Here is a 16,869-nt window from a genome sequence, read left to right as displayed (position 1 = left end):
AATTTTGCACTTCTCTGAATTTTGCATATGTGTACATATTAAAATGCACATACAGTGGTACCTCAGGTTACAAACACCTTGGGTTACAAACACTTCAGGTTACAGATTTCTATACAGACTTGAGCTTTGCCTGCATTGGACAGCCTCTTGCCCATTGAGGTGTAAGCTGCTTAGAGCCAGTGTGGTGTAGTGGTTAAGAGCGGTAGTCTCGTAATCTGGGGAACCGGGTTCGCGTCTCCGCTCCTCCACATGCAGCTGCTGGGTGACCTTGGGCCAGTCACACTTCTTTGAAGTCTCTCAGCCCCACTCACCTCACAGAGTGTTTGATGTGGGGGAGGAAGGGAAAGCAGAATGTTAGCCGCTTTGAGACTCCTGAAGGGGAGTGAAAGGCGGGATATCAAATACAAGCTCTTCTTCTTCTTCTTATGCATTGGGTGTTAATGGTTTTTTTTTAAAAAAAAGCCTGATTAATCATGTGCAGATAATATACAATTATTTGTATACAGTGGTACCTTGGGTTAAGAACTTAATTGGTTCCAGAGGTCTGTTCTTAACCTGAAACTGTTCTTAACCTGAGACACCACTTTAGCTAATGGGGCCTCCCACTGCCGCCGCACAATTTCTGTTCTCATCCTGAAGCAAAGTTCTTAACCTGAGGTACTATTTCTGGGTTAGCGGAGTCTGTAACCTGAAGCGTATGTAACCCGAGGTACCACTGTATTGTTTATAAAAGAACAGTACTCCATGTGGGTATAGTTCTGCAGGCTCATTTTGTATATATTAATATGTAAGTATTTTTATAAAGTCATGTGCACTGTTGAATATATGTGATTATTTCAGGAAACCTGGAGTATATACGTATATAATATTTATGCAATATTATACATATAATACCAATTATAATAATGTAAATTTCATGTGACAATTGTTTTTAGTTTTAGTGGGACCATTAAAAAAACCCAAACCTCTTCTCATCAATTTCACTTGGCAAGACAGGAATTTAAAAAATCCATACAGATAAACTCAACAATGAGATTTTTTTTAGAAAATACCATATCTAATTCAGTTATGCATCTGGATCAGTTGTGTGCATGGTAGCCTGTTTCTGCGTATGGGCCCTCTTTACTGGACTGAAGCACCCATCTTTTGTGGAGAAAATAGGCTCTGAGACTGGAAAATATTTAGGTGTTGGCATTTTCCTCCACCATCACTCTTAGTTTGCTTCAGTGAATGGTAAAGGTAATCAGCAATACAGGTTCTCAGCAAACATGTCAGGATGCATAGTTTTTTCAATAACTCTTGCTGGACGGTGAAAGTTCTCAAGTTAGCAGACTGAACACCTCCATCTCCGTGTGCTAAGAAAAACTCAATGAATCATTATTATTTTTTGTCTCAAGTTACAAAATCATGGGAAGCAAAAAATGTCATTGCTGCCTTCACTTTCACTTTCTGGCCAACACTTTGCTTTTGAACAGGAAAGATTCACACAATGACATGAGAATGGAAACTTCACTTCTCTCCACATCTGGAAGTAATTGAATTATATAACTTTGCGGTGACAGATTTCATAGAATGCCAAAGTAAGCTAGCTCAGTGCAACTGACAAAGTGCTTGTTTGCAGTATTACCTGAATATAGCTTGTTTTATTTTATGTTATTTAGATTTATTGCCAAATCAGGGCAGATAGATAAAAGTAAAAGCCCTCCAGCAAAATAAAATGCAATCAAATCAACAAGATTACCCTGCCATTTCTCAAATGAGCCCTAAAAGCTTCTGAAAAGTGCTCAGTCTTAGACTTTGATGCCTCTGTACATATAGAAGGGCATTCCATAATTCCAAATCAGTAGCAGTGATGGGGTTTTCAGTGGGCAGGTGTAGGGGATTCTCTGGGGTAACTGTGCGCCTGAAGGACCAGGTGCGCAGCCTGGGAGTCATTTTGGTCAACATGGAGGTGCAGGTTAATGCTGTGTCCAGGGCAGTTGCCTACCAGCTCCATTTGGTATGCAGGCTGAGAACTTGCCTGCCTGTGTACAGTTTCATCAGAGTGGTACATGCCCTGGTTATCTCCCGCTTGGACTACGGCAATGCATTCTATGTGGGGCTACCTTTGAAGGTGACTTGGAAACTACAGCTAATCCAGAATGCAGCAGCTAGACTGGTGACTGGGAACGGCCGCCGGGACCATATAGCACCAGTCCTAAAGGATCTACACTGGCTCCCAATATGTTTCTGAGCACAATTCAAAGTATTGGTGCTGACCTTTAAAGGCCTAAATGGTGTCGGCCCAGTATACCTGAAGGAGCATCTCCACCCCCATTTTTCAGTTCACTAAGAGTGAACTGTGTGTTAGTGAACTATAACACACACACACACACACGCACGCGCACGCGCGCACACACACACACACCAGTGCTACATTAGCGTTTCTCCTTGTGAAAGAATAAAAGTAAGATATAAATATGAAAAAATTAATAATACAATACAGACTGTAGAAAACAGTCTGAGAACCTTCTGGCAATCCTCTCAATTTAGAAGTGCTGGGGCATATTTTTGGAGACAGGAAGGAAATGAATTTAAACAATCTTTAAAAGCAGTATTTGATTTGTTCTCTCTTTACCCCTTCTCTTCTTTTTTTCTTCATTGACATACGGAAAAACACCTGACATTTCTGTCTGAAATCTGTATTCAGTTCCTAGCTCATCTCCTTGGAAAACAAAATTCCAATATGCAACCCTGAGTCACCTTAATGTTTTAGCAATGACATAAACACTTATTCCAAGAGTTGCTGGAAGAAGCCTCACTTGTTATTACATTTTATAACTTTGGGGGCTCTCAAATTATATTTCTGTGTAACATCAATTTTACATGGAAGCATATGCAATCTTAATTTAGTAAGCTTGCTGGTTCCTAGTATACTTACTATAACACACACCCCAGTGCTACATTAGAGTTTCTCCTTGTGAAAAAATAAAAGTAAGATATAAATATGAAAAAAGAATAAATAATACAATGCAGACTGTAGAAAACAGTAATGTGGAGCAAAGCCCCTATTTCTCAGGTGTGGGGCTCTAGAAATAAATGTTGTTGTTTAGTCGTTTAGTCGTGTCCGACTCTTCGTGACCCCATGGACCAGAGCACGCCAGGCACTCCTGTCTTCCACTGCCTCCCACAGTTTGGTCAGACTCATGTTTGTAGCTTCGAGAACACTGTCCAACCATCTCATCCTCTGTCGTCCCCTTCTCCTTGTGCCCTTCAAATCCTTGTGCCCTCGAAATCTGAGTTATTCAAGCCCCTTCGCCACGGCAAGGCAGTGATCCATGAAGGGGTCAAATAAATACCTAAACTTAATTCTCTTTGTCTAGCCAGTGTGAAAGCCAGTGGTGTAATGGTTAGAGTGTTAGAGTAGGACATAGCAGACTCTGGCTTCAAATCTCCCCTAAGCTGTGAAACCCACTCGACTGCCCCAGCATCAGTAGACTAAAGTCCATCTACAAATCCATTAGGTTACAGTTTTCAGTATGACATGCACTCCATTCTGTTTTAGACCACTTTCTCTGAATGCTAGTGATTTATTGGTTCCTCCAAAACGTTATTCTCTGACTGTACCGCAATTATTTTTTCTTGTTTACATCTAGGAACTTTGTCTTAATTGTCTAGCTGAAATTGTCAGACTTGTTTCCTCAAGTGATTGTTCTGCTTTTAGCAACATTGATTAGCTAAGCTCAGATTTTCACTTGACGCAGCAGTGCCAAAGTAGCTTCACCTGTGGGTAGGAAAGGAAATTGCATCCAGGTTAGTTTGACTTCAGCAACTTCAAAGCCCTTAGAAAGCATAATAAAAACAAATCATGTGTAAACATCTTGGGGAGCGGGGACTGATTGCTGGCAACCAATCTAGATCTGTTCACAACTAATTGTGGTAGGACAACCTGGTTTTCCCTAGTGACGAGGAAGTGATTTAGTAGGCCAAGGGGGACCTTTCTGGTGAGCTTGGTTATGGCCAGAGGCCAAGAGACTGTTCTCATGGGTATGTGATACAATTTTTACTCCTGAATGTATTAATTTTGAATCTGTGTGGTGCTTGGATGGGACGCTTATCGGGGAACCATATATAACAGGTCTGGGAAAATGTTTTCAAGTCTGAGGGTCGCAAGCCAGTTGTGGAACGGGCCAGAGACAAAAATGTGTGAGATTTTTGTCAAAGGACAAGAGTGTGGGCCAAAGGATGCAAATCTTACCCTCTAACAAAATGGCTGTCCAGCCTCTACTTAACTAATCTCCAGTGAAGGACAGTCCACTGCCTCTCAGAGCAATTTGTTCCACTGTAAAATAGCTGTTAGGAAGTTTCTTTAAACATATAGCAGAAAATGGTTTCTTTGCATTTTCCACCTATTACTTCTTGTCCTGCCATCTAGAGCAACAGCAAATAAATCTGCTCCATTTTCTATGTGCCAGGCATTTATATATTTGAAGATTGTTATCTGTGCCATCTGCTGTGGTGGGCCCTGTAATTGCAAGGTTGCCTCTGTAGTTGGAGCTCTCTGTTTGGCATTTTGTATCTTTCAGTATTACGGTTGCTCTTGAGGAAGCTGCAATGAAAATAATTTGTTGTAAAGGGATGTGTGTAAGCTAATCTAGGTCTAATCTGTGTTATTGTGTGTGGTTTTGTTTTAGGACTCTCCAGTCATACACATGGGACTAAAATGGTAAGTTCTAACATTTTTCTATCTGATTTTACTGGATTTGGACTTAAAGAATGTGCAAATCCTATGCATGGTTACTCAGAAACTAATGTGTCTGTTAGGATTTGCTCTCAAGTAAATGTGCATAGGAAGGATTGCAGCTTTAGTACCAGAAGTGGCTCATAGGACAGGGAGGGGCGACAATGCTTGCTCCCTGGCAGCTGGGTTGCTGATGTTTACTGGGAGAGATGGGGGAAATGGAGTGGTGAGGAGGTTGTTGTGGTGCCAACACACCAGCAGGAGCACCAGATAGGTTCTACACTGATGCCTTTGCACTGGACCAACCTCTCTGTTGCCTTTTCCCTCTCCCTCCTGGTAAACAACAGCAACATGCCTGCCGGGATGCTCCTTCCTACCAGATGAGACACCTGGTGGCATCTTCTGAAATCTATTGTGCTTGGGGAGCCAATGTGAAACAGTGGCAAACAAGTGTTGGATTTGGAGGCACAGAGGGCCAAGTCCCCATCCCCAATTTTCCACAAAGTTTGTCTATACCATGTGGTCCTGGTCAAATGAATCTAAGCAATATTGTTATTGCTTCTGTGCAATAATATTTCATGTATTGTGAGATGGCTATTCTCATGATGTGTGTTCATCTTCAAGAGAGATACTGTTATTTTGATTTAAAAATTATGTTACAAATCGGGAAAACCCCAATAAATTCCTAAAGCAAATACTTAACAGTTGTCTGATTTTCTCCCTGTTTTCATTTAAAGAAATGAAAAGATGATTAGCTGCTGAAGCTCTGTTAGCAAACATTGGAATGGCAGCCATAGTTCCAGTTCTTTTCTGCTGTTAAAAACATATAAAGAAATAGTAAGACCCCCCACAATGACTTGAAAATTGGGAGGATTAGTGGGCTGAATTATTAAGATCATAAATATACCTTAGAGAAAACTCATACATGAAATCTACATTTCATATCAGCCAAGGAACTCATAGGAATATTTTAGGTTGGAATGAAAGGTTCAAATACCAAAGCATTCTGTCCTGGGCCATATGCCAGGGATGGGTGGGAATGATCCCAACAAGTGCCCCCATCTCCCTTCTCTTCCATTTCTTTCTCCCTCTTCTACTCACCCCCACCCATCCCTCAATGAGAGGAGAGAGACATCACAATTGCAAGACGTCTGAAATGATTGCTTGAAGGTTTTCCCCTTCCTTCTATCCTTCTACCCATGGTTTGGTCCACTTACCTGGTAGATTATATCTCCCTCCCTGGGTGATAAGATTCTTGGGTGAGCACCTTCCTTCGGTCGCATCAACATCAGAGGCACAGATGGTGGTGACACAAGAGAGAGCCTTTCATATGTCTGCGGCAAGATTATGGAATTCCTTCCCAAAAGAGATTAGACTGGCTCCCTCCTTGTTATCTTTCAACTGGCAGGTTTCTTATTTAAACAGGCCTTTGAAAACTAAGGAGCAGACAATGTTGGCAGCTATCAGGTCAATCAAGAGTTCAGTACTGGTTCTAAATGTCCTTTATTGTATGTTAACAATTGTTTTTAGTTTGTTTTTCAATTACTTTGTATTTTAAAGTGCTGGTTCTAAAATGTTGTAAGCTGTCTGGAATCCCAGCTTGGGAGAAAGGCAGGCCATAAATACATTCAATATACATTAATAACAACAATAACAAATAATATACCTTAAAGACCAACTAAGTTGGTCGCATGCACACGAAAGCTCATACCAAGAACTAACTTAGTTGGTCTTTAAGGTGCTACTGGGGGGGGGGGGAATTGTTTTGACTATGGCAGACCAACACGGCTACCTATCTGTAAATAATATACCATCCATTTTGACTTTGTCCCACCACATTTTTCTTGGTCTGCTAGCCATATCCTTCTTTTCTTATGGGCATCCCCCTCGCACCATGAATTTAACCTGATGGCTACATGAAATTAGTCGCAAAGGCCACAGGTTATCCACTCTTGCGTGACAGTAGCACCATGCCTTTCTCACCAACTTGCACCCACCTTCTCATACAGAATTTGAGTCATTTAGTGACTCATAGCTCCAATCAAATCTCTTGTTGTGAGTCTGGTCTTCACTGTACCCTGAGTACAAATCCGAATGTTTGATGCTAAATGACAGAATAACTTGGTGACATAAACAGTCCAGAGCAGAATACCAGATGCTAACATTGTGATTCAATCAAGATCGCTGCTCATATCCATGTTTCCTGATTAATCAGGAGGTCTGCTCACATTAGTGTCATCATAGTATCATTGCAATATCTTCCCTCAGTTTTCTAAAGAGAACTCACTGGATTTCCAAAATCTGTCATTCACAACTGGTGCTTATATTAAATTCAAATTTGTTATTATTAATTGTTTTATGCCAGAGGTTACTTTTGTTCTCAATAGACTTTGAAACAGTGTATTTTGGCTGTATGTTTTGTCTTTCAGACACTGCTTCCTTGAATGGTTCCCAGCTCTGTTCTTAAGTTACAAATTCAAAATATTATGTTACATAGAATATTTTTACTTTCAAAAGCTGTTTAATAAAACGTTGCAATGCAACTTCTTTAAAAATCAGTTAAACAAAACATTTCTATCAACTAAAAAGGAGCCCTGATTACAGATTTTAGAACAATTATTTTGCAGATGGCAAGAAACTTTGAAGAAGTAGTTTGGGAAATTCTTTGTATGTAGAAAAAATCAGGAGTATATTAAAAGATGACCTAATAAAATGTTCTAGACAGATTGAAGAGGAGACAGGCAGAACAGAAACTCATTTATTCCTATATTTAAAAATTGGACACATTATAAATAATTTGAGCACAAAGTATGTATGGCCCACTAAGGGATTGTACTAATTCAGTCATTAGGTATGACTTATTGTACTAATTTTGGCAAAGTAATCTCAAATAATTATTTTAAAGAAACTTTAAAACAGATTAATAAAATTATGGTAAATCAAATTAACTGGGGGAAAGGATCTTAATATAAGCATCCCACAGAAAATGTGAAGGTGGTTGTGGCAGAATATTCTACAGTCCACTTTCTGTATGAACCACAAGGAAAACTTTTATAAATTTGTATTTGGTGGTATTTGACATCATATAAGCTAAATCAAATATACATACTGGCTGTTACATATTTTTTGAACCTGCCATATGATTATAACATACTGGGCCTCTGAATTAGAGATAAGAAATGTGACAAGTTGTGTGTGGTCAATGGACTCATTGGTTAGTTACTCTTTTGGGAAATGCGTAAGTCATAATACTCCAGAATGATACAGAAATGATAATGCCATTTATTGAAGGCAGCATGACTGACCATTAAATGAAAAAAGATCAACTCACTGCTTATCAATCGATGGCTTTCAAGAATATGGGAAGATTGCAAATATAAACAGAAAGATAAGACAGCAAAATAATCAGAAATGGAGTCTGTTTATCCACTACTACTATTTCTTAATTTATATGAAATATTCAGTTGCATATAATTCACAATAGGTATTTTTATGACCAAGGGTGTTGGCTCCTGGGGGCCAAGGCACTATGGCCCACACTATGTTTTTCCCCCTCTAGAGGGCAGGGCCCCCTCAATATTCAGAGGGCCCTACGTCAGAATATTGTGTTGGGACCCCTTAATTGTCCAGAGAAGCTGGCACCTCTGTTTATGATGAATTTGAAATGATAGTGGTTTCCTTCAGTGTCTACTAAACCATTTTTTGTTACTATAATGCATAAGGTGCTGGCGGTATATCTGTTATTGAATAGTTTAATGTAAGCATGCTTGAGTAATGGCAAAGTATAAATGCAATGAATCCATAAGATGACTTTGTGTATCAAATATGGGCAGGAGCAATTATGTAAAGGCAAGATGAAGTGCTGCCATGTTCTTTCATAATTTTCCTTCCCTTTCCTGGAGCGTACTGGATGTTCAGAATTTGAGACAAGATGGCGTTTCTGTTGGTGTTCTGCTGTTAGGAGCCTGAGATAGGATAGAGTTTCTGTTGGTGTACTACCCACCCGATGGAGGCAGTCTCAGATGTGGCACTCGAACCCTAAACTTTTTATTCTTAAACTGTGGGCTGGGACTCATTACTGGGATGGCCATGCTAATTCATGCTCTTGTAGTCTCCGGACAAGATTACTGCAACATGCTGCCCTTTGAAAAGGGACAAGAAACTTCAACTGATGCAAAATGCTGTTTCAGCGGCTGGTTGATTCGCAGTGTTTCCCAACCTTGTGCCTCCAGCTGTTTTTGGACTACAATTCCCATCATCCCTTGCCACTGGTCTTGCTAGTCAGGGATTAGAGCACAGTATTCTAGCATTGTTCAATCTATACTAGATTGGCTATACTATTGCCAGTTCATTACAGCATAATGGAAAGAGTTGGTTCTTGCCTTGAAAGTTCAAAATAACTTAGGATCTGAGTACCTTAAGGAATACCTTTCCCCCTTACACATTTCCACATGTACTCTATTCAGCATGTGAGGTCCTGCTCTGTGTCCTCCTACCAACAGAAGTTCTGTGAGTCTACTAAGAGCAGGGCCTTCTCAATAATGGCACCAATTTTATTGAATGCCCTCCCAAAGGAAGCCCACTAGGCTCCAACAAAATAAAAATTCCAAATCTTTGAGAAGGACTTGAACATTGGTTAATTTTACTGGTCGTCTGTGCGGGTATAGATGTACCATTTTGCTGAGTTTGTTGGGGATTTTTAAAATTATTGTTGAATTTGTTTATATTGTTATATTTGTTTCTGGTCTGCTGCAGTTTCCTTTTTGCTTTGGGGTTATTTAATGTTGATGGCTTGTAATGTTTTTATAGTAAAATGATATCTAATTATAAAAAATAAATAATGCATAGGATTCTATCCTAAAGTATACCTTATTTTTATACAAGGAAATATAAAGTGAGTCACAGCCCTGAGGATCCCCAAGAGCTTGATTTTAGGTTAGTCAAGTGAAGACATGAGCATTAGAAGAAATAAATAAATACTTTGCTCGTGTCACTTGTACTGCCATGAGGGAGAGAGATTCGGGTTGCATTCTTGAATGTTTTCTGACATTCTGTTAGTAGTGCTTAGAATATTTCAGTTCTTGCATTGATGTGTTTGGCCAGTTCTTGAGGGGACATATGAATATACCCAATGCTGAATCAAGATTTCAGGAGTCCTAGCAAAAAACACCCCATGTGTTGTACCCCTAAAATTTTGAGAGAATGTGGAGAGGCCTGCTATTATTGAGCTCACCCAGTCCCTCTCAGAGTCTTAGGATGAGATTAGAGATCCTTACTTATCTGGGTTCTTTGCAAGGCTCAGAAAAGCTTGGGGCAGTGGGTGAGCAGCGGAATATTTACCCTTCATGGCGTCCAATACAATGTGAGAAACAACCACACCCACTATGTGTTCTACAAAGAAGTCTAGAATGGGAGGAGGTCTCTTATTTACAGAGGGATGAGATCTTTTGCTTTGTGTAGGGCATTCAGGAAGGTCAGAAGCTATACCTTTGACTGCTTCATAAACTTCCAGGCCACCATTTGCAAAGACAGTCAAATGAAACTAATCGTGGAGTTGGCCTGGTCTCTGTGCCCTGGCCTTTTCCTGACCCTGATTGTTTTCCATAGTATCTCTCATATTGCCTTTCAGTAGGCAATAGGACATTTAGGAGCAGAGGAAGTGCCTTATACCAAGTCTGTGTGGGAGGAATTAAAATATATGAATCCCTATAGACCCGTTTGTGGAGGTGAACAACAAAAAGAAATGGCTAGGTGCCTGGATTCAAATTGTGGGGCTTGCACGCAGAGAACCCCAGTAGCGGAGTATTAATCTCACAAAAATAAGTAGCACAGTAAAGTGTTAAGAATATAGGTTGTTCAACCTTTCTTATCCCATTCAGCTGCACACAACAGCTGACCTTTTCCTACCCCTCTTGCAATGAGCAGACCACACACTGTTAAGTAAGTTTAAAATGCATTACTTACAGATTCAAAGTCTCAAGTCATGCATTGTTCCATGCAGCAGCAAGGATAACACAGGCAAAATACTCTTAGGTAGAAAGTACAGAATACAGTTCCAAACATGTGCTGTAAGCCTGGGAGCAAGCTAACTCATGTCTGTCTCATCACATGATGCAGAGAGAGAGAGAGAGAGAGAGAGAGAGGGAGAGGGAGAGAGAGAGAGAGAGAGAGAGAGAGAAGAAGAAGAAGTAGAAGAAGTAGAAAGGCTTCCAGAGAAGAAAGGGCATGACCTAGTTGAGTCTATCTAGCAATACAACTCCTTTAGCTCTTCATCCACTAACTAGCCCTTTGCTTCTTAGTTGTATTTGACCACAACCTCCTGCAGTCCTTCTAGCTCACTATTGCCCACGCTGACTATCAGGTCTGTCCAGGGTTTCAGGCAGGTGACATTCCCTATGCTACCTGGAGGTGCCAAGGACTGAACCAGGAATCTTCTGCATGCAAAACAGATGCTCTGAGCTGAACAGCACTTCTGCACAGCTGAAGCAAGCATGCCTTAAATGCAATGCCAGTTGGAAAGTAAACAGGTGGCAAAACTCACTTTGGATTTGCCCCTACTGATTTCAACCCTGTTTATATTTGGTTTTGGTTTCGGCGAAATGTTTGTGACACACATGCTGGACTTGCTTAGGATTGGCCAGGTTAAAATTGTAGTGACACATGAATATGTCAGCTGTTTTCTGTAAATAAATTAGCAAACTTGCTTCAGGGAAACATTGCGATGGCTCATCTTTTCAGGCTGAGGTTGCAGTGATACAGAACTGCTCCTAATGGGCTCAGGAATTGAGAGGGCAGGGGCGGTTCCTAGGCTTTCAGGGCAAAAGCAGTGTGGTGAATCTTTCCGTGGTTTGGCATCAATAAGGCAGAAGTGCTGCTAAAGTAGTAAATGGGAGCACTATATCTGACATCATCTTCAAAGAGTTTGTGCCTGAAAGTTTATCGATCATGTTCTTCTGCAGCGGTGGATGCGCTTTCCAATGGCTTTAGAGGGAACATTAAGTCTTTGAGTAATGCCCAGGTTAAAAAGCAAATAGCTCTATTCCTTCTGACTTCCTATGCCATGCATTCTTCACTGCTTTGTCCACAGGACTGCATACTGAGATATATCAGGCCACCCTGGACTGAGCTTGAATTTAAAACCCAGATTAGGTTAAACTTCAGCAAATGCATTCAGCACCCCAGTCTGCCTTTTGGTGGGTAGCCTAATATTTCTTGAAATAGTACTACAGGCAAAACAGGAACCTTATATCCCATCGGTACTTATTAAAGGCTAATCTATGCTAGGACTAGGAAGATAATTTAATGGCTAATATAAGGAGGAGGAGCAACAGCCACAGGAGTTGCTCTTAGTAGAAGGAGCAACAGTAAATGAGCACATTTCTCACTGTAATGGGTTCTACTGGGACTTTATCATTCCCATTCAGTGTCTACAGCCGAGTGTAGCAGAGAATCAGCAGTGCCTACGGCAACAATATCCAATGTCAGAAACCTTCAGCATGCTATTGGGCACCAGATTGCTAGAGGGGCCACTGGGGATATTGCGGCCCAAGGAATTGCAGGCCTGAGGCAGCAAAAATGAGAAAAAAAATATCTTGGTCTCCTTGGTGTTCAACCAAGGTAGCTCTACAAGGTTCTTGTGACACATGCCTGCCATGTGGCAGACACAGCTAATTACTGGCTCCCAACTTGGAACATTACTTTTAGTTTGAGATAAGGGCATGAATATGGAGAGCCTACTCTCATTATGGATTAATCTCAGAGGACCTGGTCTTTCAAAAGTGGGCTGTGATTAGGGATGTTCATTCTGTGTGAATTTATGTGAATGAACTTAATCATGGCCACCTCATAGGCTAATTTCATGGATCGGAATGCAGCTATCCTTTGGACTACACACTTCTGATTTTACGATGCAGGTTGTGGGTCGAAGATGCATACAAATTGCATATTTCAGGGAGAAATCCATTCAAAAATGAACACTTTGGAGGGAAAGTGTATTTTAGAGCAGAAATGTGTGCAATTTTAAAAATTGATGCATTAAAAATGGGGCAGAACGAATTTATGATTAAACACATGTGAAACTGACACCGGAAAGACTAACCCAGGCATAGGCAAACCTCAGCCCTCCAGATGTTTTGAGACTACAGTTCCCATCATCCCTGACCATTGGTCCCGTTAGCTAGGGATGATGGGAGTTGTAGGCCAAAAACATCTGGAGGGCCAAGTTTGCCTATGCAAACTAACCTGTCTATCCTTTATTGTGTTGTGATGTGGTGGGGAGCTTATAAACAAGGACAAAATAACACTCTCCATTGGATTGTAGTCCATGTATCTAAAATATTTCCTGATTTTTTTATTTTTTTATTTTTTTGGCAATGATTTCAGCAAGCGGCACATGATTTCTATACAACTAATGGTAAAACTTTACAAGTCGGCACAAGTGACCTTATGCCAAGTGTTACGCCGTTGCTCAAGAGGCAGAGACAAAACTGGCTCAATGCTCCTGATGATGGTTTCTTTATTGCTACAGAAGAGACCAGGTAAGAGAAAGTGGGGAGATAAGAGCCTGCAAGAATCAAGAGTGTAGAGAGCTCGCTCGCCCTCTCATTGCTAGGTAACATTCTGAGAATGCCGAAATGTATTCTTATGCATATGATGGATCCAGCTAGTCAATTCCCACAGGTGTCAAACACACTGAAACAGTCTCCATCATGTGCTACGGTAATATTTATAGGCACATTTAAATCTGTAGAAAGGCTGTAATCGGTGATCCAATATCAGTATCTCAAACAGGCAAAAGATCCTTTATGCATTTATTCTGTGCTAGAAAGAGAGGCTATTGTAAATATCCGTTCCTCACTTTCCATCATATGACCGAAGAATAAACATTTCCCCACAATTTAGCACTTAGGAAATGGTTTTTTGTACTCCGGCTGAGAGGTAGATATAAAAGCCGTGGGTTTTTCAGAGGGTGAACATGGTTTGTTCATAGATTATTGTGTGGGGTTTTTATTCTTCCCGATATCTTTTCTTCATCATCTGACCATTATTTATCTCTGTATAAAGAGCCAAAGGCAGCCTGTTCCTGCAGCGCTACCCTTGCTTAATCCTTTTATTAAAACATCTTTCCATTCTTATTTACAAGCACAAAGATTTCTGAGTGCCAATGCTTCCAGTGCACTGATTGCCATGGAAATCCCTCAATTACAGCTTATTCAGTGATGGTTTGATGATGCAATGCAATCCCTTTAAAACGCAGGGGAAACTGGCAAATTTATTTTAGATTGAGATGCATCTCTCTCTGTGTGTGTGTGTGATTATACATAGGTACATGGATGAATATTTACAGAACAGCTTCATTTATCCAAATAGCTTGAAAGCAGTTGGAAAATAAGGAAAAACTTCTTGAATATTTCCATATGCCGTTGCTTGGAAGAATAGAGAGCTTCAAACATACTGATTGCTCCAGGAGAAACTTGTTATGCTGGTGTTTCCAGCAGCAAGCTACTAAACATGGATGTAGAACACATGACTTTATAAATAACTGTGTGGAAATGTTGGGGACACCTATGGCAATCAACCTATGCATATATTTTATTAACCTGTTGCACGTTTGCTATGAGAAACACCAGTATGCCCTGAAGTTACTGTAATCCAGAGCTTTCCAAACTGTGTGTCGCGACGCGTTAGTGTGTTGGCTGCCATGTGCAGGTGTGTTGCGCAAACGCTCCCGCGCTCCTCGCTGGGCTGGAAAGGGGTTAGTTTAACCTCTGGTTTGCTAGTAAAATTGAATTACTGTGTTGTGAAATGATGCATGTCTAAAAAGTATGTTGCCAGTATGAAAAGTTACCAAGGGTTTAATTTACTTAGCTTTGCATGGACATGAACTGGAAAATATTCACAGTACATTGGGATGCTTCAGAATTTGAATAATGGCAGCTCAGCTTGAACCTCTCTTCCACATGAACTTGATCATAGGTTACTACCAATGATGTGATGTGTTTTATGAAGCAGAGTGTTTTTTTTACAAAGTTTTCCTAAATCCTGGCGGTGCTCAAATCAGCAACATGCAAAAGGATGGCTTAGGGAACTGACACTGGTATATATAGGTTACTTTTGCTGATCAAGTTGAGTTTAGCAGCCCTTGAAAATCACTGTCTTTTGAAGACAGTTCCCTGCACAAATAGTTCTGCACCTAGCCTTGGCATGGAAAATATCTCCACCATAAAATTCCATATTCAGTTGGCTGATGTGTTTGGGCTGACATCCCCAGCCACATATTTAAGGGCATTTTTGGAACAGTTGCCCCAGCCCCACTGGTGAAACGTCAACTGTTGCACTGTTGGAAATTACTAAGCTGGAAAAGGAGCCTTATCTAATGCTGGGACTATATTGTTAGTAATTCACAGTTATTTATTTGTTTTCAGTGTCTGCATCTTGCAAACAAAAACATGATAAACTGTCTATCGTGTACTTCCAGAAGTGTGGTCCGATCAGAGATGCTCACTTGGGGAGGGTGGGTACTTTACATCAGAATACAGTGGTACCTCAGGTTACAGACGCTTCAGGTTACAGACTCCGCTAACCCAGAAATAGTACTTCGGGTTAAGAACTTTGCTTCAGGATGAGAACAGAAATTGTGGGCGCGGCGGCAGCCGAAGGCCCCATTAGCTAAAGTGGTGCTTCAGGTTAAGAACAGTTTCAGGTTAAGAACGGACCTCCGGAACAAATTAAGTACTTAACCCGAGGTACCACTGTATAGGTTTCCAATATTGTTACCATTGTCCATCATGAGTTCTCTACATCCAAGAAAAATGAAAATATTTTGTGTGTGGAAACATTACATAAAAATAGCAATGTTACAACATTCTCTTGATAACACTAAACTCCTATGGACAATTTTTCTAGGCACTTTACTTTTGTACTGCAGAAACCATTATTTATCAGCATATTGGTACATTTTTCAGGCTGGCTTGCTCCAGCCTCCCTGTTATAATATTGCACCCAGGTATCTAGGGTGGAATTATTCTAGAAATTCTGACTTTTTTCGTTGCTAAAGAGAAGCAAGGAAGGACTGTGGAAAAAAGGTAGATCATTTACTCTACTGCTGGTTTCCCACAACCCTGCCCTTAATGAAAAGAAAACCAGGATGTTCTGAATCAATATTAAGTTCTCTCCAAACTAAATTATTTCCTCAGTCTCTTCAATCTTCATTTCACATGGCTCGTGTGTGTGTGTGTGTGTGTGTGTGTGTGTGTGTGTGTGTCTGTTTGATTGCTGCATTTGTACATGACAAAAGGCCAGAGTGAATGCACACACATAGATTTTAACGCACGTTCTCATCACCTGATGAACTGCAACACTGAGTGATGATTGAGCAATTGCAGCTCTTGCAGCCCATATTTAGGAAACACTGGCTCTTCACAGATTATCTACATCTGTGTGCAATCACTATGTGCAGGAGAAGAGGTATTGCAGCAGCAAAACTCATCCACAGCTTCCATGCACTGGTCTGGTGAGAAGCTACAATCGACAAATGTGGCTGCTAGTGGAGCCATTCCTTCTTCCATGCATTGACTGAACACACAGTGTCTTCGCAGTGAAAATGCAATATTTTTTTTTTTTCTGGATTCAGTTTACACATTTAGCTGCTAGATCTGTAGTATTGTGTAATATTGCGATGAGAAATTATGTCTGAATAATCTCTTGGAATCCTGGACCCTACAAGGGAATGGAGCGGGTGGAGGTGTAATAACTTGTGAATATTTTTCAATAGTTAGCCTGTGATTCATCTCCCCAATAAACTGCTCATGCAGAGAAACTTTGCAGTTGCTTGTTAATCTCTCTATATTTTCAAGAACTTCAAGGTGCTATGAGCCTATATAATACGTCTTAATTTAGCTGTGTTTTGCTAACCCAGGCTCATGTTAGGCTTTCTTGTCCTCAAACGAAATAGCTGTAATATAGGTTCTTTTGTAAATGTCTTTTTTTAGCTTAATGCAGGGAATGACTATGTTTTTAAAATTGGCTTCATTGTGCTAAATTGCCACTCTTGCTTTTTATATAACCAAAGAATATAGAAAAAATCATATTGCATTAGCCAGAACTTCAGGAGCAATGTGACTCTGAGTGACAGCTTGGATTTGTTTAAA

At 40.4% G+C, this 16,869-nt stretch overlaps 1 protein-coding gene across 1 annotated transcript in view; it reads left to right on the top strand.

Moving 5' to 3' along the window:
• MTA3 (metastasis associated 1 family member 3) overlaps positions 1-16,869 on the top strand; it is a 118,262-nt gene that overhangs the window by 82,032 nt on the left and 19,361 nt on the right. The window contains exons 17-18 of the mRNA XM_028724794.2: positions 4,674-4,705; positions 13,103-13,257. Coding sequence (XP_028580627.2) covers positions 4,674-4,705; positions 13,103-13,257 — 187 coding nt within the window. The remainder of the gene's footprint in view (positions 1-4,673; positions 4,706-13,102; positions 13,258-16,869) is intronic.

This window comes from Podarcis muralis, chromosome 3 (assembly GCF_964188315.1).
Source record: "Podarcis muralis chromosome 3, rPodMur119.hap1.1, whole genome shotgun sequence".
NCBI classification, from domain to species: domain Eukaryota; kingdom Metazoa; phylum Chordata; class Lepidosauria; order Squamata; family Lacertidae; genus Podarcis; species Podarcis muralis.
This window is presented reverse-complemented; position numbering and strand designations above follow the sequence as displayed.